The sequence below is a fragment of the Solanum verrucosum genome, unplaced genomic scaffold (assembly GCF_900185275.1).
Source record: "Solanum verrucosum unplaced genomic scaffold, falcon-dt-bn FXZP01000121.1, whole genome shotgun sequence".
NCBI lineage: Eukaryota > Viridiplantae > Streptophyta > Magnoliopsida > Solanales > Solanaceae > Solanum > Solanum verrucosum.
This window is the reverse complement of record NW_026020509.1, coordinates 1,450,696-1,474,476: the sequence shown is the minus strand read 5'-3', so window position 1 is coordinate 1,474,476 and position 23,781 is coordinate 1,450,696. Positions and strand designations below refer to the sequence as shown.

General features: G+C 33.5%; 2 protein-coding genes across 3 annotated transcripts; both read left to right on the top strand.

Moving 5' to 3' along the window:
- Positions 1-707: 707 nt before the first annotated feature.
- Positions 708-4,168, top strand: LOC125809683 (type IV inositol polyphosphate 5-phosphatase 9-like). Of its 2 annotated transcripts, none has more exons than XM_049489278.1 (7): positions 708-1,076; positions 1,211-1,318; positions 1,914-2,262; positions 2,507-2,691; positions 3,154-3,259; positions 3,381-3,532; positions 3,613-4,168. In XM_049489278.1, exons 1-7 carry the CDS (start codon positions 1,009-1,011, stop codon positions 3,746-3,748), a joined length of 1,104 nt encoding a protein of 367 aa, XP_049345235.1. In that variant the 5' UTR covers positions 708-1,008; the 3' UTR covers positions 3,749-4,168. The 2 variants fall into 2 exon arrangements, with proteins under 2 accessions (XP_049345235.1, XP_049345234.1); XM_049489277.1 differs by having other exon boundaries at positions 710-1,076; positions 3,151-3,259.
- Positions 4,169-12,446: 8,278 nt separating this feature from the next.
- LOC125809662 (putative 3,4-dihydroxy-2-butanone kinase) lies at positions 12,447-22,979 on the top strand. Its single transcript, XM_049489254.1, has 21 exons — positions 12,447-12,593; positions 12,684-12,735; positions 14,086-14,159; positions 14,270-14,333; positions 15,097-15,209; positions 15,308-15,355; positions 15,609-15,680; positions 15,829-15,918; positions 17,217-17,390; positions 17,754-17,837; positions 18,660-18,715; positions 19,057-19,187; positions 19,256-19,348; positions 19,653-19,717; positions 19,946-20,089; positions 20,174-20,217; positions 20,964-21,047; positions 21,148-21,221; positions 21,311-21,423; positions 21,511-21,606; positions 22,554-22,979. The coding sequence occupies exons 2-21, from the start codon at positions 12,696-12,698 to the stop codon at positions 22,677-22,679; spliced, it is 1,785 nt and encodes a 594-aa protein (XP_049345211.1). The 5' UTR covers positions 12,447-12,593; positions 12,684-12,695; the 3' UTR covers positions 22,680-22,979.
- The last annotated feature ends 802 nt before the right edge of the window (positions 22,980-23,781 follow it).

The window sequence follows — 23,781 nt, the reverse complement described above, 5'->3', positions numbered from 1 at the left end:
GACTATGGAATTGACCAATTAGTTAAATGACCCTAAAAACAACATATCCGGTGTAATCCCACGAAGTCTGGGAGAGTAGAAGAGGTCAATGAAAAAAAAATCAGTAGTTAAAATGTTACCATTCAAACAACTGTTATCTGGTTGAGTCATCCTTGCTCTTCCATTAGCTGTATCTACAGAAAAGGAAGACATTAGTTAGGGTTAAGTGTTTCTATCATGTTTCAGTTTCAAATATCTTGCATACAATTGATTAATGGATATTCACATCATAGTTACTAGGGCTCTTGTTACAGCCTAAACTTGTGGTTAGATTAGGTGTCATCCTGATTTCATGAAATAATTCAATAGTTAGATAACAATAACTTCCTCATGCACATCAACATCCAGAGATTGATGAAATTCAAAAGAATAAAGTATAGCACGATGTTAAGTGTTAGTACAAAACCATATGCTTATAACCTTCACAACCAACCTTGAATGTTACAAAGTCACTATGTGATCAAAAGAATGAAAGTATCTCTTTGGTTTTCTAAAGTAAGAAAGTATTAGTTCAAAGTTAAATAGAAGATCTTAATCCAACTTGCATCATCGCTCACATCACCTCCCTTATGATTTTGGCCTCCCAATATCCACTAACTATTTTTCATTAACTGTCTTCTTCAATTTTAATATCTTGTTAAACAATTCATTTTTTTGTAGAGCCCACCATAGTATCATTTTTACACTCTCAACATCCAAAGAAAACCTAACATCTCTAGATCTCCCTTCTTTACAAATCAAATTTTCACCCTCCTTTCCTTTTATATAAAGGTATACCAACACTTTCCTTTAACTTATTAGCTTCCATTACCACTGCTCTCTCTCTCACTACCTCCCACTACCCTCAATCACATGCACTCTGCCTACATGATGATGTAAATTCTGGTTTTCTTTAGTCTTCTTTTCTGCCCTCAGTTCAAGGCTATGTAGCTAACTTAACCGCAAACACCATTCTGTAGAGCAGACTGGATGATGAGAATTTTGCTAGCTGATTCTGACTCAACATCAGCACCCTTAGCTGAGATACAAAATTTTACGTACGGCAATTTAACTATAGCAACATTTACAAATCTTCTATATACTTCAATGCCAATTTAACAATAGTAACATTTACAAATCTTCTATATACTTCTGTTTATCTCATACTTATTGTTTTTTTCTTCTCAATAAGGTTATTTGTTAGTTCATGGAATGTTGGAGGCATTGCACCACCAAACGACTTGAACATGGAGGACTTGCTTGATACTCGAAACAACTTGGCTGATATTTATGTTCTCGGGTAACCTTTTACTTCAATATACTGCATTGTACTATAGGTAGGGCAACTAAAGCACCTGATGGCTGCATTTCGCATATGCAGCCGCCCTTAGGGTAGCAGTGCCATGCAAATGCTCATCATCTGTGCCTATTTCAATGGGGCAGAGTGGGGTGGGGCAAATACTAAACATGGCAGGGACAGGAAGCTCTTATGCAGGGCAGGTAAAACAAATTTTTTGAACTTCAAAAGTGGGCGGAGAAAGGGTAGGGTAGTTAAAATTAATAAGTTCTACTGTATTAGATCAACTTTTTTGAACCTATCTCTTGAAAAGTTGGACAAAAGCCATTTTCTACGCCGGGCAAGGGGGTCAATAAGGGATGGGTGAGTTAAAATAGAAGGAAAAAAAACGCTAAGCTCGGACAGGCTGATACAAGTTGCAGCTTTTGTGGGGTAGGCTTCACCCGTCCCTTTCCCCCTCCACCTCCTTTGTAGTCCCAAGGCATCTGGTATCATGTAGCCTAATCAACGAAGTAGAGTGTATAGTGATATTTGCAGTATTTGATGGTCTAATTCTACTTTGTGAATGTACAACTATTGAGCAAACTACTTTTATCAGGTTTCAAGAAATTGTACCTCTGAATGCTGGAAGTGTTATAGTGCCAGAGAATACAACTATATGCATGCAATGGAATTCTCTTATTAGCACAGCTCTTAACAAGATAGATGTCAACAACATAACCCTTCAGGAGGCAGAGGAAGAAGAAAATGTAAGAGTTTACCCACTAAAGAAAGGGAGTTCTTTGAAGTTCAATGTAGAAAATTCAACACAATTTGAATGCATAATTAGCAAGCAAATGGTGGGAATATTTATTACAGTATGGGCACGGTCTCCACTCCTTCCCTATATCAGTCATACAAGTGTCTCCTGTGTAGGCTGTGGTATTTTTGGCTACCTTGGAAACAAGGTACAAAGTTGATATTAAATTTCTATTTCTTGTTCGTAATAACACATTCCTAATCAAGAATAGTGACTGGCAAATTCAAGGAACAAACAACAGGAATTATTTACACATGCTGCCCTTCCCCCACCCCCATCCCCAAGGTGTTCACTCCAAGAAGCAGAGGAGCCTGTGGACACACAAATTGGATAGAGACACAATCATATGTATCTAGTGTTCAGTTCACTAATTTTCAGTATTTGATATACAGGGTTCAGTGTCGGTTAGATTTTGGTTGCATGAAACAAGCTTCTGCTTTGTGTGTAGTCATTTGGCTTCCGGAGGAAAAGAAGGAGATGAGAGACAGAGAAATGCAGATGCCTCTCAAATACTATCACGCACAAGATTTTCTTGTGACTCATTTCAGTATTTGCCAAGAAAAATTCTACAGCACGAGTATGTATACCTTTTTACGATAATTATTAACAATAGGTCACAAAAAACAATAAAAAAATCCAGAGGCTGGAATTTCCTCGTCCTAGAAATTTTCGCCAAAGTTACAGTTGTTGACTCTTGCTACAGAATTAGCTGCCAGTCTGCTGATAACAGAGTAAACAGTTTGATTATGCTTCCTAAAGTCAAGAAGCCAGCACTATTATTCTGTCCAAGACACTAGCAGCTGATAAATTAATTAGAAAAAGAAGCATAAAAAATAAGTGAAAGAGGGATTGTGCTTAATAATGATTATAAGCCTCATGTCAGCATTTGGACAAATAATTTTACACTTGCACTTCTTTAGCACAACAAAGAAGACTTGACTTTGTACATACATATTGATTATTATATACCAACTGGTGAATATCTTAAAATATCTTTCTAACAAGTAACAACCATAAGCTAATTAATCTCATACAGTAGGGTGATTTGGCTAGGCGACCTGAATTATAGGATTTACTTACCTGAAGCCACAACAAGATCATTAGTCAATGACAGGCAGTGGAGCATCTTACTACAAAATGATCAGGTACTAAAAGCAAAAAGAATAATTTTGAAGTTCCAAAAAGTATCCAAACATGTAGTGAGTTTTGTACTCGTAGTATCACCACTATTTTGAAGTTCACATTGAAAACTTTGGAAAAATGAAGCTGAAGGCCGAGCTAAGAGAAGGTTGTATTTTCAACGGCTGGCAAGAGGAAGATATCGAGTTTGCACCAACATACAAATATTATCCAGATTCTGATGATTATTATGGCTGCAGTCAGAATGGGAAAAGAGGAAAGAGTCGAGCCCCAGCATGGTAAGTTCTAAAAGAACAATTGAATGTTTTACCTAAAAATTATGAAACTGGCATATCTAATAAAGAAAAACATTATGTAGGTGTGATCGGATAATATGGTTTGGCAAGGGATTGAAGCAAAGCCAGTATAATAGAGGTGAGTTCAGATTGTCAGACCACAGACCAGTATGGGCAATTTTCAAGGCAGAGGTCAAGGTTCCATCACCATTATATTAGATGACTTAGAAAGCCTTGTTGAACAGTTTTTACCACTTGTGGGTAAGTTCTAAACTTCTAGTAATGGCAATAGTGATTGTTCAACAACAACATACTCAGTGCAATTCTACAAGTGGGGTCTGGAAAGGGTAGAGCGTGTGCAGACCTTACCCCTACCTTGAAAGGTAGAGAGATTGTTTCTGATAGACCCTCGGCTCAAGAAGAAGCATATCAAAGCAGTTTGGGAATAGTGATAATTGTGTATGGTAAATACACTACAACACCAGAAGTATTCAAACAAAACCACCAGCTAGCAGAACACAATAACTGGATAAAGGAACAGTGAAAAAAGAAATTAAGAGCCTAGAATTTGGATCCAAAATGATGAGGAAAACTTGTACACTTGCTAACATTTCGTGTTATAGGTTTCTCTTTTGTTGCAAGAGTAAGGGCAGCAAGGGGATGATGAATTACTGGCTGATTCATTCCAACCTTTTTATTTTTTTGCAAATAAGAGAAAAAAAGAAAAGGGTTGTGGGAAGGTGAGGCAAGCTTAATTTGTTGAATTACCTCTAGGGAAACATGAAATCCATATTGATCCAGAAAGGGAATATAAGGTTATATTCAAAATACAAGTGGCAACAGAAACTATAAAATGCACCGACCAAAAAAGAAGCGATAAAGTGCATGTAGATTGTACATTAACCAAAACAAAAAGTACAAATGTTTTCGTTAGGACAGAGAGTTCGCATATTTGTGTTTCCATTTACACAATAGCAGAAAAGGAAAGAACAAACTACTGGTAGTTGTTCAATTGTTGTAAACAACAAAGAAGTTCATAAGATGCACGCAAACCTACCCCAACTAGCACCAATTACTATGCTGAGAGGCAGTTCATATAGAAAGACAACCAAAATTCAGATTACTCAAAGTTCAGGTCATTGTAATAAGCAAAATATTTAGCATGAATACAAATGCAAACTGAACAACACCCAAGTAGCATTTGTCCAACTGAACAAACTTGCTTTACTGTCATCCTTATTTCTGAAAAGATCCATAGCATTAATTTTCTATTGAACTTCCATCTAATTCTCTTGTGCTCACATCACCGTTTGCTCTTTATTTTAGATTACTATTGTTAATAGTGTATCCACAGCAGAATCACGTCTGTGCTTGAGGTATAACCTTCACAATATCTTTCCTCTATACTTTGCTTGAAATGATAGAACACTTAAAAATAGGCGAAAACTAGCTAATGTTATCATCAATGTACTTTAAAGCTACAACTCCACAATGATATATATCCCACATTGTCCAGCTTCAGGGCTCTTTTAGAAGAGGCTACCCAGCCATCTCAAACCCCACATCTCCTATCATTATCCCTCTTTCCACATAAAGAAAAACATGCATAAAATCAGACCGATAAGATCCATGATACGTGTAGTACATTCAGCATTTTTGAAAGACATTCAGATGACAATCCACAATTTTACAACATGAGCAATTAATTATAAGCTTAAATAATGTCCTGGGTTGATTTTGGTCAAATGAAATGGGTTGAGAATCATGAGGTCTCAGGTTCCAGCAGAACAAAAATACTACTAAATGAAATGGATTGAGAATGGTGAGGTCTCAGGTTCAGCAAAACAAAAATACTACTAAGTGATATATTTTCATCAGTCCAAGCATTGTAGACAGAGTTTACTTGTTACCTACTTGTTGGTGGAGGTGACAGGTATCTCGTGGAAAACTGACGGAAAAGGATTAGCTACCCATTATGGGGAATTCATGGGCAGCTTCTGATAATCAAAAGGTACGAAATTGAATAGCAAGGGAAGTAAATTATCACATTTAATATCAAATTCTTCTGATTAATCAGTGTCAATGCGTTGTAGAACGAAAATTACACGTTCGTTTTCTAAATAAACTGAAGAATTTCACGAACCTGATGTGATGTGCGATCATCTTCGCAAACTCTTTTCTCCACATCTGTATCCGCTTAGTTCAGTGTGAGAAAAATGAGTCCCTTGGTCGTTTGGTACAAAACTTAATAACGCAGAGATTAGTAATACACGAATTAATAACGCAAAGTTTATTTTTATCAAATATTTGGTTCATTGTTTCTCACCTCATCTTGTGTCTGGACTAAAACTCTATAAAAAATTTATTTCCAATTATACCCTTGATTTATTATAAAATTGGGACAAGGTAGATAATTGCCAAATAATATTTTTTTTAAATGACCTTCTAACTAGTTAGAAGAAGAACACTTTTTTTGTCATGTTTGCAATTTTTTCACTTGAATTATTTGAAGATAAATAATTGTCATCTTAATAAATTGATCACTCACAAAATGTCAAGTTTAATTTTTTTTTTAAAAAGATAAAACATTTAAATTGGGACAAGGTAAATAATTACCAAATAATATTTTTTTTAAATGACCTTCTAACTAGATAGAAGAAGAACACTTTTTTTGTCATATTTGCAATTTTTTCACTTGAATTATTTGAAGATAAATAATTGTCATCTTAATAAATTGATCGCTCACAAAATGTCAAGTTTAAATTTTTAAAAAATATATATATTTAAATTGGGACAAGGTAGATAATTGCCAAATAATATTTTTTTTAAATGACCTTCTAACTAGATAGAAGAAGGACACTTTTTTTGTCATGTTTGCAATTTTTTCACTTGAATTATTTGAAGATAAATAATTGTCATCTTAATAAATTAACACTCACAAAATGTCAAGCTTAAATTTAAAAAAAAAAAGATAAAACATTTATTTTTAAAATAAAAAAGATGGTAAACAATAATAAAATTGAATAAAACATCTATATTTACACATAGAAATTGTAAATAATTAAAAACCACACAAATATATATATATATATATATATATATATATCAGATCCTGCGGCTTTTAAAGATGTTAGTGGGGGAGTAATTCTTTAGGTGATTATTAGGTATGTTCTCTCCCCAATAAAATATATTTTAGTTAATTTAGAAGTTCATAATCAATTCTATACATATGGTTATTTTGCAGAGAGTTGTTGGATGATACAGACTCAAGAGTGGCATATTACTCTTCAATGTTTAATTTCATTTTCTTCATAAAATTTTGATCAAATATCTCAACCTTTTGAAATATATATAAAAAAATAAACAAAATAATCAAAATGATTTGAGGGATATTTTTATTTTTACATAGACTTAATAATACATTTAATTAAGATCACAAACGTCATGTGGTCTTTTATTTATCTTTTTAATTAGCAAATGTTAAACAAATCACATTTCAAAATATTGTATTGATTTGTATTGGATTTATTTAGTAACAAACAATTTTCTCTAAATAAATTTACTAGTACGAATATAAAATATAAAATAAAAAATCAAGAAAATAAACACAATAATCAAAATGATTTGAGGGATATATTAATTTTTACATAGACTTAATAATACATTCAATTAAGATCACGAACATCATGTGGTCTTATATTTATCTTTTTAATTAGCAAATGTTAAACAAATCACATTTCAAAATATTGTATTGATTTGTATTGAATTATTTAGTAACAAACAACTTTCTCTAAATAATTTATTTAAATAAATTTACTAGTACAAATAAAAAATAAAAATAAAAAAATCAAGAAAATAAACAAAATAATCAAAATGATTTGAGGGATATTTTTGTCTTTACATAGACTTATCCCATGGTATTATATCCAATGTATTACTAATACCTCCAAATGGAAGGTAGTAGTAATACATCCTATAATACCATGTAGGATGTATAACTAATACATCTAATCCATGGATTAGTTATACATAGGCCTAAAATCCTATCAAACATTACTAAATAGTACCGTACCTAATACATGAATTATTTCTCTTAATACTTCCTACCAAACGACCCCTTAGTTTATGGTTTCACCTAGGGGTGTTCATGGTTTGGATAAAAACCGATCCAAATCAAAAAATCAAACAAAATCGATTAAATGAACCAATTTAATTTGGGTTTTGGTTTGGTTTGGTTTTAGATTGTTAAGAACCGATAGTTATTAGTTTGGTTATGGTTTTGTTCGAAAAAAATCGAAGAAATAACCGAACCAACAAGTTATATACATAAATTTTATTATTATACATACATAATATATTATATTCATAAACAATTTTAAAGATTTTATATATGTTTCAGCAAAATTTATTTATAATTTACTTATGAAAGAAAAAATGTCCAAGGTGAGAACATTTTTCTTATTGATTTCATGTATATGAGTGTCTATGAAAATTCATTGTGGGACTGAAAATGTCATTGTCTCTTCCTTCTATGCCAAAATAGTGAATTTTGAAGTTTTATTCAGTAAATTCAATGATCCAAAGTTCTGTAATGCCAGTCATTCTAACTATTTTTTCGTTTGAATGGATTGTTGTCACTTTTTTCACGTTTTGAATGAATTGTTTCTTTTATTTTTATGTATCGTTAATAACCGAATAACCGAACCAAACCAAACCAAAATCGAAAACAACCAAACCGATAAATATATATTATATTTGATTTGGTTTGGTTTTGATAATTTTAAAATCGATTAAGTTGGTTTGATTTTGATTTTGACCAATAACCGACCCGTGAACACCCCTATCAAAACATGAGCTTAGCTTAAGGCGGGTTAAATGCTAAACGTGACACAAGACAATTTTAAAAATTGAGTAATTAAAACTATGTCATATAGTTTTGATTATTTTTTTTGTGTTCGAATTGATTGACTGATATAGTTATATCTTATATAATATATATTAGATAATTTCAAGAAAGTCACTTAAATTGAGTACTACAAATACAAACTTAAAACATTTGTCTCTTAAGTTGGGTACTGTGAAGATAAATTTTAACAAGCTTAATTTCAGATATTTATTCTACAAATTCATATGATTGTATGGCTGAAGTTTTTATATTAATATATCAAAAATAAATAAAAATTTTGGTTTATTTTCGTTGTGAAAGAGTGGGGGACTAGGGAGTAGAATCATGAATATAGACTTGGCACTTTGTTTCAATTGAGCCCAACCTGTGAATTGATAGGGCTGGGCCACAATATTTTGAGAATGTTTTAAAATGAGGCTTCTTTGCAAGTCCGTCAGTTTGTGAGACTTAAACAACACTGTCCAATATATGCCAAAAGATAGAGGATTATATTTATAAAAAAAATTGAAAAACTATTTAATTAGATAAATATTCTGATCATATTTACTAATTCTTTCTATAGTTTGAAATACTTATATATTATTTTACTAATTAATAATTTTGTACTTGATTTCAAGTTAGATACACTTAGATACATGTATTTTTGCTACCAGATACACTAAAATATATAGAGAGAGGAGAGCAAGAAAGTCTATGTATCTCAAATACATGTGAATCACACTAGATACATGTATATGAGATACCAGATACAGGGAGAGTGGCACACGAGATAGAAGAGAGGTGAGTGAGATAGAAGGAAGGCGAGCGAGAGAGTCAAATATATGTGAATCCACTTGGATATAACGTATTTAGAATAAATTACACATAATTTTAACCTTATGTATCCGAGATACATGTATCTGAACACGCCAAATACATATATCTTAAGTCCAAAATTCTAGTTAGTTTCGTAATAATGAAAAGTGAAGGAAAGAAAGGTAAATAAGTACTAAATTAGTGAAATTTCTGTGAGTTACTTTTTTAAAAAAATCACAAAAAGATGAGTCAAACTTAAAAGGTACAAGCCAATCATATATTTATATGGCAAAGCCTAAAGATCAAAGTCCTACGTTTTTAATATAAAATGATTAATAAATTAAAGTATGTAGATGTTAGTTTTTAGGTCTTGTGGGATTATATTGGATATACTGTGTTTGAAAGGTCTTAAGTTCTATGCGTAAACAAAAAGAAATGCTCTTTTTTCTTTCAGACCACCAAACACGTACTAATATCAATAAAGCATTAAAAAATGCCATATATAATTAAAATTGTATTGGAACCAACAAAACAATATGAAAATATTGCGATTATAGCACTTAATAATATTATAGGGATAATTTAATGGATATTTACGTAAAATTCATAGTGTTAAATGTTAATTACATTTTATCCCTACTCTTTTTCAAATTACAAAAATTTCTTAAATTTGGTGGAATCCGGATACATCCCAAAACGCCTTGATACATCGCGTTTTAATTTCGAATACATCACTCAACATCTCGATACATCACATCTCATTTTTTGATACATCACTCAATGTTCCGATTCATCGCGTATGTCCCAATACATTGCTTAAAGTGATGTATCCGAGAATATGAGAGAGTAGAAATTTTTGTAATTTTTTCAAATGATAGTGAATTTTAGAGAATATAATAGATTAAGTTGTTTATTTAGGTAATTTTTCCATTAATCATGATTGAGATTCGTTTTAAAATACCCAAAAAAGAGCTTTTAAATAAATAATCATGATTATATTTATTGTTCTTTTCTTTCTAAATAAATTCTATATTAGCATAACCACGGAGAGATAATATTTTGTACTAAATACATAAGAAGTAATCCATTATTATAATTAGCAAAAGATTTCATAGTTATCAAGGGTATTCATCTAAGCCATATTTTAATACTAGATTGCAATCATTGGATTATAATCAATCAATAAGATACGATTAATGATCCAAAATAATGTCATAGCTTAGCTCATTATATGAAGACTTTATTTGATTAATTATTCACCAAAACTCTAGCAAAAGTACTCAAGAAATAGGCTAAAAATGAAAACGAGCTGTTTTGATTTGGACGTACAATTTGAATAGGGTCATTTGCACAAATGAATGGTATTTGAATTTTGTCCTCAAGTTTGATAATTTTTAATTGTTGCTCAGTAAAAATTTTGATATCAATTTTTTTTAGGCATAAAATTAAATTTTTGTATCATAATATTTCATTATGTCTTCAACATTAAAATAACAAACAATTTTTTCATAGGAAATAAGCTTATTTGTTGTATCATGATATTTCTTACATTATAATACAAGGCATAACTAGTCATGTGGTATATCAAAAAGAAATAATATATTTTCCAAATTAAAACAAAACATACAAACTCACGCATATATTCTACCATTCATAATGACTATCAATTTTTTTTCCTTCTAAAAACAATAAACAACATTTTCCCTAAAAAGCAAATTGCAAATTTTGCATACTATAACAAAATTTTAAAATACTACACAATTTATATTATACTATAACTTATTTTTTATCAAATTTATTCCGAAGAAAAAAAAATTCATATGTCGGGTTAATTAGATTCAGATGAATTAAGAAGTATTTTATTTATAAACTTTTATTAAACAAATCGCAGAAACAAAAATTAAACACCAAACAGTTTTAAGGGTTATTCGAGCAAGAACTTAATTGAACATGGGTGGCCCACTTGCAGCATCCAAATTTGTCTTTTTTTTTTATCTTTCAATATCAAATTTCTTTTTAATTCCTGATAAATAATACTTGTAGTTTTCTTATTATAGTTTAATTACGAGAAAAGTGACATTTCATGCGATTTAAAAAAATATATTTCCTAAAATGAAATTTCATAAGTATTTTCAAGAGGAAAGATCTATTAAATTTGTTCAAATCACTTGAAAATACTTTTGTCATACCAGAAAAATTGTTTATGTTTGTTTATTTTTTAGAAAAAAAAAGATATTATGAGTATCAGATTGCAAAAATGAAATATATATAAATACAATTGAGTTACATTAGGGGGAAAAGATGGTTCTAGTAAATATATAAGATTTGGGTAAAAAAAAAAATTGTCCTGCGAAAATGAAAATTATTATTTTTTCTATATAAAAGTTGGGCCATACACTTGGGTCATTACTCATTAGGTTAATGAAATAAGAGATAATAATCTTGAAATATAATACAAACTTATTTTACATTGCATATTTAATTGTGAATATTGATTAATAACAAAATACATTTTATACTAAAATAATAAAACTAGCTATCCATGAAATAGTTAATTATTAAGATGTTTTTTTCTATTCTATTGTGATAAAGAAACACACAGTGACGAAGTTAGAAATTTGACGAAGTGTGTGCAAATTTTCCTCTCAGTTGTGTTAAGAGTGTACAAAAATTAAATATACACTCATGTTAATTAACACTTAACCTATGTACACCATATAATTTTCTGACGAAGGGTGTGCATTGAAACACCCTTCGCCTAAGGTGGCTCCGCCCTTGTAAACACAAGGTAGATCTAGTGGGTCGGGAGGGTGTTCATCCGATCCATTTGACAAAAAAATTATAATGTATATATAAGGTAAATTTTTAATTTTAATGTACATGTATAGATTTTGAATTTTTTGAACACACAATTAAAGGTTGATTCAGTGATTTAGGAGTTCAAAATTCATCTTTAATATTTCAAATTCAAATCTCAAAAAATAGCATTTTCTTCTTTTAAATTCTCGTAAAAATTCTGAATCGGCCACAACAAGTAACCCACATTCAAGTGCTCTCCAAAATGGATAGGATTACCTTTTAGAAAAAAGGAATAAATACCCTTATTAATGTCAAAAACTTGACCAAACAGATGATAGCTAACTTTCTCTTTCAATATTTTGTTGAATATAATAATATAATATAAGTTCATAGAGTGGATAATATTAAATATACTTTAATTTTTCATTTCATAAAAAGAAGAATAAGCCATAATTCCTCTATAAATCTTTTTTTTCCCCTTCTCTCTCTTTTGTGTTTGTTCGGACTTCGGACAAAGCATTCAACAATTGAAGTCTACTCTCCCCACACCTACAAAGCCCTCAGGTTTTTCTTTCTTCCCAAAGAAGACACTTCACTTTTTTTCTCTTTCTCTTTGGATTTTTTTCTAATTTCTATCGCCTTGTGTAAATGCAGCACAATTATCCGATGGATTTTCAGAGCAAAAAACTCATCAACGACCCCAATGGTAACTGAAACCCCTAAAAATTGCTCTATCATTTTTACTTTGTTCTTCTTTCAATTGGATTGTTTATTGGATGTTGATGTGATAAATTGTTTATGTGCATTGCTTGTCATGTTCGTTGAATTGAAATAGTAGATTTTGTCTAATTTGAGAAAGGGATTGTTTAATCAAGCGAGTTGTTTGAGTATATACGATCTTTGGTGGAAGTAGAAAAGAAAAAGAATTGACATTAGTGTTTTGTCTTGTTGGAAATGAAGGCAAGTCAAATATAGGAATAAAAAAAATATAGTTGTAGGTATTAGGTAGAACTACTAATTTGCTATGCTTATCATACCAAACCTAAAGTAAGTGCATATGTGTATAAAGGAGAAAAGTGTTTTGTTTTGATAACTGTGCTGTCCGGTTTCCGGTTTCCGTTGTCCAGGACAACTTATCTTCACTTAGACTAATTCCACGGGGTACTAGCTAATTCGTACTAGCACATATATCGGTTAACTCTGTCCACCGCGGTTTGGATAGAGGGGAAGAAATCACCTAGTGTTTTTTGCCTCGGGATTTGAACATGAGAATTCATGCTTCTCAATTCACTTCGTCAACCACTAGGTCACACCGATGGATGCCTCTTTTCGCTTCTAGAAATCTAGAACATTTATGGACCAATGTAAAAAAAGAAATTCAACATTTTGACAGTAGCGAGGAGAAGGAAAGGAGTTGAAAGGGGCATGTACCCTTTTTTTTTGTAAAGAAAGAGGGCTACTTCACGAGTCGCTACTAATAATTGAAAAGGTTCACAACGAGTTCAGTCTATAGTCATAAAGGGAACGTTTCCGTAGGAGCCATGGAAAAAGTATTCACTACTGCTTACAGCGCCTTCATTCACTTGTCTTGCTACTTCGGAACTGTTCAACGGACATGTGGAGTCGAATTCACTTTCAGTAATCGTAGGCAGGGCTGGCGGGCACGCCCCCAGCTTCTTAAGTTTGGGAATTTGTGAATGTTCTGGCGCTTAATTTACATTAAAAGATGAATTAGTGTTGTAATGAAACGGGCCTGAATATGACAGAATGGATGTATAAGGTTCATGTAGCTGATCAGAACTAATTTGGAATTGAGACCTAGTTGAATGACATCATGGTCTGTTTCAATAGATATGTATGTACATTAATTTTTACCTTATCAAAAAATTAATAAAAGAAATGTATGTACATTTGTGTGTGTCATCTGTGTGTGGCATAATTAAATATTATAGAGCTTTGTGAAGCTTATAATAGGTACTGAGGTCTTATGTTATGTATGGAAACTGGAAAGCCTAATATTTATGTGCTGTAAATACTGAAGTGCAATGATTTGCAGATGTTGTGACAGAGTTCATTGAGGGACTTATTGAGAATTACCCAGGGTTGCAATATCTGGATGGTTTCCCAGAGGTGATCTACCTTTAGTTACTTTGTTCACTTTAGTGTTTACATGTTTCTCTACTAAGATAATATGTGTTGCAAGTTGGTTGTAACATGTTATCTTCTGTGCTGAAAGCCAGGTTAAGGTTGTCTTGCGTGCTGATGTTTCTGGTGCAAAATATGACAAAGTTGCCATCATATCAGGTTTCTTCAATTTGAACTGTGTTTCATGTCTATATTTCAACACTGGAGTTTTCGTTTCATTGGTAGCACTAATAATTTGGCATTCAGAGCGTCATACACAAGTTGGAAAAGATCAAGCTTGACAGACTAATCAATCTGTATAATAGTGAAACTGGTTCTTGTAATGAGTTAAGACTATAGGTCTTGTATGCATTGCTTGCTCACCTCTTCTGAAAGATAATATCATTGCGTATGAGAGTCTGCTGCAGTTTCGTGTTTAAAACTAAATACAGTTTTCAGTAGTTCGTTAATATGCAATGACTAATCATTTTCTGTTTCACGGGGTAATAATTTTATCAATGTGGTTCAGAACTTCCCATAAAGAAGTGGTATAGAATGTAAAAGAAATTGGTTTTCTACAAATGACTCCTAAACATCTAACACTAACATAAACCACACGGGTGCACCAAAAGTTTACTAGAAATAAAAGACATGCTCCGAATGCACAAAATTGTTTTCCACACCTTCAAGGCTCTCTTGTTTATTTCCCTTCAAAGTACCCACATATTAGCCAAAGGAGCGGCATCCCATCCTCTGCATCTTCTTTTCCTTAGCTGGACAGAACAACCTTGAACTCTAGTTGGGATTGACCATTAATTATATATGAATATTTACGACTTAAAAGTGTTCTTGAGAATCTTTAACTTGGGATGTATCTTTGGAACTCCAGTGAAGTGAAGTGAAGTGCAGTTTAACCTGGTATCTTGGTACTTCTATAACTTAGGTGGTGGAAGTGGCCATGAACCTGCTCATGCTGGATTTGTTGGAGAAGGGATGCTGACTGCAGCTATCTGTGGGGACGTTTTTGCCTCTCCAAATGTTGACTCAATTCTTGCTGTATGATATGCTATTAAGTATTACCCCCTTTGGTTAGCATGTAGACATATTTAAGTTCTTCCCTATTGATGTCTGCCTCCTGACCTGATTCAATTTAGGGCATACGAGCTGTCACAGGTCCCATGGGATGCCTTCTTATTGTCAAGGTACCACTTATCCTAGCTGTTAATTTAATTACTGCCCTTGTCTAGTTCTACCAGTTAGGTTTAATGGGGTTGACAATGCACATAAAGGATCACCAATTATCATCCTACTTTTGGTTATACTGGAATATTTACTGTTGAAAGAAAGATGCTGTGGATCGCTGTTACATTCTTCATTTATGGTTATAACTCATAATGAAGTGATCTCATGATTTGCTTACATTTCATGATTACAATGCGCTTTGGTTCTTTACAGAACTATACTGGTGATCGACTGAATTTTGGTTTGGCTGCCGAACAAGCAAAATCTGAAGGTTATAAAGTCGAGGTATCATTGTGATATCAGTATAATTAGTTTGTTGTTAATTATTTTTTTTACTATGACGACGACGATGATTGCAATCGCCAAGTAATCATCAAAAACTGGAAGATAAGTACACACTGATATACATGCATGTATTTTTCTTTATCACCAGATGGTAATCGTCGGTGATGACTGTGCTTTACCACCTCCAAGAGGCATTGCTGGCCGAAGAGGGTTGGCAGGGACACTTCTTGTTCACAAGGTTCACAATCTCTATCTGTGTGCATGTCTTTTAGATTTCATTTGAATGGGCATAGATATTTGACTTCAGTCATAACTGATTGAAGCTTTTACAATTTTCCTCTCAGTTCAAAACAAAATTTTTCCTATTGATACCACCTACAAAATATTGAAGTTCTATGTGTTTTGTGTAATATATCTGCTTCTCTTTCCTTTAGTTCATAGTGCATTCACATATTTTTATGGACCTCCTACTAAATCCATGGAGTTTCATATTAGTGTGGCACACAGTTTGATAGAACAATATAATTCATTTACTGTGCCACATTACGTAATGTTTGTTCCAAGGTCTTGAGATTCTCTAAACTCTGATGGACTTCAAAGGAAAAACCAAACTCGAATATTAAGAGATTGATAGTGACATAAGAGTGCCTTTTGGTGATTTCTGAAAAAAGTCAAAATTGCTAGCTTCCTTTTGTCAACTGCATTTTCTTCTCACAAGAAACAATAGTATTAATGATCTCTTTGGTGTTCTTGACTTTTCAATGATACATAAGAGAACTATTAGTTACCAGTTTCAAATAAAAAAAGTAAGAGAACTATTGCAGAATCTCTGATCATTTGAGTGACAACAATTTCAGCTATTTAAAATGCATGCTGAGAAAGCTGGTAATTTCAACGTTTTGAGACAAATAGTACTTTACTAAAAAACCCAGCTCCTAAAAGCTGGAAAATCTTATTAAAGTAAATTTAACATATACAAATATTTGTTGAAAATTCTTACTTTGTACCTACTTGAAAATTGCATCCAAGGTGGCTTTCAACCCTTGTGGATTAACGAATCATGAAATCAACTTGATTCTGTGGAAAAAGAAGACAACAACAAAAATATTTTTTATCGAGGCGATTCTGGGTGTTACATGTCCATCATCCTATGTGTTCACATGTTTCTTTATTTCTAATTCTGGTTTATCTGTGTGTGTGTGTTTTTTCGGGGTGGTGGGTGGTTGGGGTCAAATACCCCAATTATCTGAAGGGCACCAAATTTTCATGGTCTTTTGACAAGTTGTTTCTTCAATGCTCTGTTATAGAGGGTACTTGGAATATTGTTGTGCTTCTTATGCAGAACTATACATATTTACAAAAAGACTCCATTGATCTTTTCTGCTTCTTTGTTGAATTCAAAGTTATGAGACACTGGCTAGTCTTTGTAGCAGTCACTTTACCTATGTATCTCGCTGTATGTTTGGTTGAAGTTCGCAAATATCATTGGTTTCAGTTGCTTTCCCATGTGTCTTTTCTGAATTTCACTTACTTCAGGTTGCCGGAGCTGCAGCAGCTTGTGGTCTTCCCCTTGCTGATGTTGCAGCTGAAGCCAAACATGCATCAGAAATGGTTGGGACAATGGGCGTTGCATTATCTGTTTGTACATTGCCAGGACAGGTGACTTCAGACCGTTTAGGCCCAGGAAAGATGGAGCTTGGTCTTGGAATAGTAAGTTCCTTTATAGGCACAAGGGTACTCATGATTGATATTAGCAATGGGGAAGAAGTTGATAAGTCAAGCTTTACTAGATGAAACATGTCATACTACATTCATGTTTTGGAGACATGATAATCCTGTAATTTACCTTGGGGGTGCTGTGAATGTCGTTCATATCATTTCTGTTTATAGCAGTTTTATACTCGATGTTGCTTTTCAACGGTAGAATTGGTTGGGTCTCTTCAAATGTGTCTGTGCTACAGTTGGAACTTCCAAGGTCTAAGTGGTGGTTAAGGGCTGGCAGACTTCTTAGAATTCTGTGATCTTCACTTCTGCATTATCAAATTGTTTTCACTGTTTTCTCCTTTTTTTCAGCATGGGGAACCAGGAGCTGCTGTAGCTGACCTTCAACCAGTAGATGTGGTGGTTTCTCATGTTCTGAAGGAGATTTTGTCACCGGTATGTGAATACTTGGAGTCTGAAAGTTTGACTTGATATGCACTAGTACTTGATGCACTAAAAGTTTTCTGATAATTGTTTGAATCATCACTATGAATTGGAAAGGATGAAGTGGAATCACTTTTACTTTTTGATGAGATAAACTTTTGATCTTTCTTTTGGTACTAAAACAAATGAGGAAAGTGACTCCAAAAAACTATAACCATGTAGATGTAAGGTTTTAATCTTTGCCATTCATGTACACTATAAAGCTACAGGGACTAATGATGAAGATTTTAATATGTTTTTCTTACATTTTTGTGAAAGAAGATAGGCTGGGCAAAATATTCTGTTTGTGGCCCCAACATCTTGTAAGGATAACGAGGAAAGTAGAAACAATATTTGGAGTTGAACTATTAACTGAAACACATAAAAAATAGTCATTCATTAGATATGTTAATTTAGTGGAGGAAAAAAAAAGAAATAAAGAAAAAAGGCCACTAGCTTTAGTTTGGAATCTTTTATGCAATCAGTCTATCCTTTTCACCTTCTTTCACTGAGGTAGTGAAGGATATTCACATGGCAATTTTTCTTGTGCATCCACCCCTTACCCCCCACATCCCCCCCCCCCCCCCCCCCAAAAAAAAAAAAAAGAAAGGAAGTTGCATACCTCCTAGCATACTCCATCAAATTTTCATGGGCCAGAGGGGTCTAGTTTTAAAAGAGGAAGTCTTTCAGGAAAAGGGACTAAGAATGCACAACAACAACCTTGGTCTCATTCATCTTAGTTAAGGACACTTATTCTGCAGAAGGAAATTTCACTGTCACTGAATGTCTTTGCAGGAGACCAACTACGTTCCAATCACGCGTGGGAGTAGAGTCGTGCTCCTGATTAATGGGTAAGTTTCAGCTCTACTCGTCTATATTTGCCTCTATCATCTCTTCCCTCCAAGTATTGTGGCGGTTTAGTTATCCTGTTCTGTTCTCATTTTTCTTTTGCCTTTCTGATCCTTTCCATTTCTCGCATTTTTTGGTTGACGGAGCAGATTTGGTTTAATAGTATATAGAAAGATCTCCTGGTAGCATGCTTACCCCGTATCTGTCCTTGGCCCCTGTATATTTTTCCTTGAATGCTCCATTTGGTATTTATGGAATACTTCAATTAGACCCCTGAAATTTCAAATGAAATCATTTTTCACATTTTTCTGTGTACTTATTTCTTTTTACTCCCCTACTGCAGATTAGGAGCAACACCATTGATGGAATTGATGATTATAGCTGGCAAGGCTGTCCCAGAATTGCAGCTTGAACATGGTCTAGCTGTTGATAGAGTCTATACAGGGTCATTTATGACGTCACTTGATATGGCAGGTATATCAGGTTATAAGTCCCTTTACTTCGCCCAACAACATTCATTTTCTTACTTCAGTTATATGCAGGCTTTTCAATTTCGGTAATGAAGGCTGATCAAGCAATTTTAGATCGTTTAGATGCTCCAACTAAAGCTCCAAATTGGCCTGTTGGTGCTGAAGGTCAGTTTCTATTTGTCTATTATTACGTTGGACTATGTATGGCCATATTGGTGGCTCATGCTAGTTTTAACTTCTGGTTCCTTGTACTATTTTTATTTCTAGACAAGGAAAAGCTCCCCCTCATTTATATTTCCCTTAGTAAAAGAACTAGAGTAACAGAGAGAAAAGTTCATAATAGGTAATTCACTAGTATCCTCTTATCTGTAGGTGATATAACTAGCACATAATCTGTATGATTTTTGTAGCAATTTACCCTGTATATGATAATAGATCTACTTTGCTTACTGGAAGTTAAAAATTTCAGGCAACCGGCCTCCTGCAAAGATTCCTGTTCCACTTCCTCCATCACATTCTATCAAGAGTGACAAGGTATGCCAAATTTGCTTTGAAAGCACTGATAAACACATATGCAAATAAGGGTGATGTCACTGATACTTGATAAATATTCGATTGAACAGTCGCTGTCCCAGACGTCAATTGTAGCTACTGCTTTGAATCTTCTTTGGATTTTTAGGTTGAGAGAGAGCATATCATATTATAATTCTGTTGCAGATCAATAATATTTACTATCTTACTGTCTGTTTCTTCTTTTACTAGACATTGAGTCGGCCTGAGAAACTGAGCCCTCAGGGTCATATCCTTGAGGCAGCTATTGAAGCAGCGGCTACTGAGGTTGTAATTCTCAGGGATAATTTGAATGAGTGGGACAATAAAGTTGGTGATGGCGATTGTGGTTCAACTGTAGGTCTTTGGATAGCCTATTTGTTTCCCTTCATTTGTTCCCCATGTTATCTGCATTTAATAAGCTCCTTTGTGAAACTGCAGATGTTCAGAGGTGCAGTGGCTATACTTGAAGACATGAAGAAGTAGTGAGTCTTCTTCCCTAGATTCTTTCCTCATATAGTGTCTCCAAGAAAGTAAAAGGGAAGCTGATTAGTCTTCCCAAGATTATTGCATATTCTCACTCCTAAGGAGTAAAAAGCAAGGCATCTTCTGCCTTTCCTTTTTATCTCTGGTAAGAGTGCTTAGAAGAAAGGTATTAGTTACTTCTAAAATTATTCACTAACAGACAAAATGTGTCTCTGTTTGTTTTCTCTCCTTTTTCCTGCTTGCACCGTCTGTGGTGTGGTTGTTTTAGAGTGTTCTGCTTGCACACATCTGCTTGCAGCATTGTTTGCTCTTAGGATATCCCTATAATTAATTGTTGGGTATAGATAGGTTTCATTTTTTAAACAGGAGAGGTAGAAGTTTCTTCATGAGTTAAAACACGAGGTTTTGTGAAAGACAACTTGTGATGGCAGAAGTTGTGTTTAATCTGCTTTGTAGTCAACTTAATGATATGATATGAAAAATCAGCTGCTATTGCATGTTTTCATTTAGTTATTCTTATGTTTATTTATTTTCTTTATTTATTTCCTTTTATCATCTCTGTGTCATTTTTGTTCATTTCCCCTCTTTCTTCACTTTTCAAGGTTATGGAAACCAACCTATTGGTTTTTAGCAAGTTTGTTGTATGAATTTTAGATAGTTGCGTAACAACTGTGTGAATTGAGATTATATATTTCCATCTTCGAGAAAATTTACTCCTGCTTTCTGTTTTTTTTACTTCTTGCAGCTATCCGTTGAATGACCCTGCAGAAACAATCAATGAAATTGGAGCTTCTATTGGAAGAGTAATGGGGGGAACTAGCGGTATCTTGTAATGCACTTTCCATGTCTCATTAACTATACCAATTCTTTCTTTCAACCTGAATTTTCCTTATATTACCAATGCCACTAAACATCTATCTTTATAACAGATACAGTATATTCTGTAAGGCAGCATATGCAAAGTTGAAAGAAAATGCTGAGTCGGTTGTCACAGCTCTTCACTGTAAGTTGACTCCTTGGCAGTAAAGTATAGACTTGATTTTTGTTGCTTCCAACTATTTCTTTGTGTACCAATCTACTCTTTTGATTCAGGGGCTGATTCACTTGAAGCTGCTATCGCTGCTGTTAGTAAATATGGAGGAGCTAGTGCTGGTTATCGTACACTTTTAGATGCTCTTATACCAGCATTGTCAGCTCTTAAAGAGGTCAATATAATGTTTTTTCATGATACATCATTTGCATTTTTTTCCTACATACCTTATTCATCAAGAAATTTTATGCATTGGGATCAGAGGTTGAATGCTGGGGACGACCCTGTGGATGCTTTCATTATTTCTGCTGAGGCAGCATCTGCTGGCGCCGAGTCAACCAAGCACATGCAGGCGCAGGTATCGTCGCTGTATTTTCTTCTAATGCGTTGAAAGGAAAATAGCGCACACGGTGTTACAATGGTTTATTTCCACAAATGTTACATAGATATGTGGTTAGCACTAAAAAGGTTCATAAATATTTGACACAACACCAAAAAAATATTGTAGCTTAAGCATCTTTAAAAAATGGAGCAACTGTAAAGTACCCTTATGCTTGTCTTTCTTCTTCAGGGACTGTTACACCTTTAAGCATCTTCACCCTATTAGACTAAAGCAATAATCCAGGATGAAAATGTGTTTGTATCCTTTTACTATTTGGCTCAAATCAACAAGGAATCAAAGTTGAGAAATGATTAACGTAGCGATCCAACAAATTTATCTGGCTTTATAGGTCTCACATAAGGGAAGATATCTGTAGTTTATTTGGATTCATTACCAAATCAATAGAAAATCTTGGATCAGTACCTGGTTTTACTTCAAATGAAATGATAAGTCTGAACTCTTAGAATATGTCTTGACCGAAGGGTTGTTAAATGACTCCTCTAGAAGGTTTAAAGTAAGTTCAAGATGTGATTTATTGTTTTAGGTATTTAAAATTTATGATTGAAGTCTTTGTTCTACTGGGTGAAAATTCATACGAATCTGCCCTTTCTTGAAAGATAAGCTTGGTAATTACTGAACTTCTGACATAAATAATAGATTGCAATTTTTCATGGAGATTTGGACTAGGCTGCTTCAGGAATTCCCTGTTAATGTTTTTATTGGAAACCTTTACCAAGAATTTTGATAAGCAATTTTCTTTACATGTCTTCCTTTGAATGGAGACGATGCTCATTTTATTTTGAGTGGAATTGCGAAGCTTATAACAGAAAAATTGTACATCTGTCTTGATCCATCTTTAAATCAGTGTTATCTGGTTGCCAATTTCTTATTTTAGTAAGAGTCATAATCAGTTTGTTTTCTAGGCTGGCCGTTCAACCTATGTACCCGGAGATATTCTTGCATCAGTTCCTGACCCAGGTGCCATGGCTGCAGCTGCGTGGTACAGAGCAGCTGCCTTAGCTGTGAAGGAGAAGTATAATACAGCATAAGCATATTTAATTGGCCATTCCTATTACTTCCTGCAGGAATGCTTTATCTCTTTCTCGAGGAAGAAATTAACCCAACAGTTTTTTGCTCGTAAACCTTATGAGGAGTTAGCTTTCCGCTTATGCAGTCCTGCATAAAGCCGAGAGAGTGTAGAAAATGTATGTTTCAGTCCTTTTATACAGTGTTCTAAGTGAGGGAAAAACAAACAATGCCATGTAGAATGGTAATCTGTGAAGGTGGTTGTAAACTTTATTGTAACAATGAATTTTCTAATTCGGCATCATGGATGCCTGCTACTTTTAGGATCTGTGCGCGCACCCTTACAACGCTTTCTGATTGTCTTTGTTTATTTGCTATCCTGCCCCTTTCCCTTGCTTTTGTCAAATTTCTTCTTCGTGGAGCTCTATAATATGGTGGAGTCGAAACTCGAAAGTTTTAGTCAACTTATCTAGAATCTTCTTGTGGGATTGGTGGAGCATCTCACTAGGAAGGATATTTGACTTCTCTCCATTTATTGAAGTGATGGACCTAGTTGTAACGGTTGTTCTTCAGTTTCAATTTTTTTTTGGAGCCCCGATTAGGGTCCATTTGGGGGCGGCACTCCTACAACTTAAAAATTCATTAGTTGTGGTAAGTTCAATGTGGAGGATGGAGGTTAAAGTAGAATGTTTGGCTATTAATTTGATGTTATTATTATATTGTACTAGTTTATACGGATCTGAAAAATTATTAGTTTTGGTAGTGCTTGCTTGTATGTTCGTTATAAGTAGTTAGGTACCACTAAATATGGTCAACTTTACTATTAAAATGAATTTAGACCAATTAATTTTTTAGGATAGACAGGGTATTACACATTGAGCATTATTTTCCTTTAAGTTCTATGTCAATAATTAAAAGCTGAGAAAAGAAGTTAATTTTTGTCGACTATAAAAAGTCTCAAAATGTTGAGCTTTAACTGAAACCACGAACGCGTAAGAGTAACACTGCATAAAAATACTGATTTTTCAATCGAGGGTGTAGACACAAAAACAAAAAGCACATTACACTTGAATTAATAAGTAATTCTTGAACTTGATTCACCTCATGCATATAAAGAGAATCTAA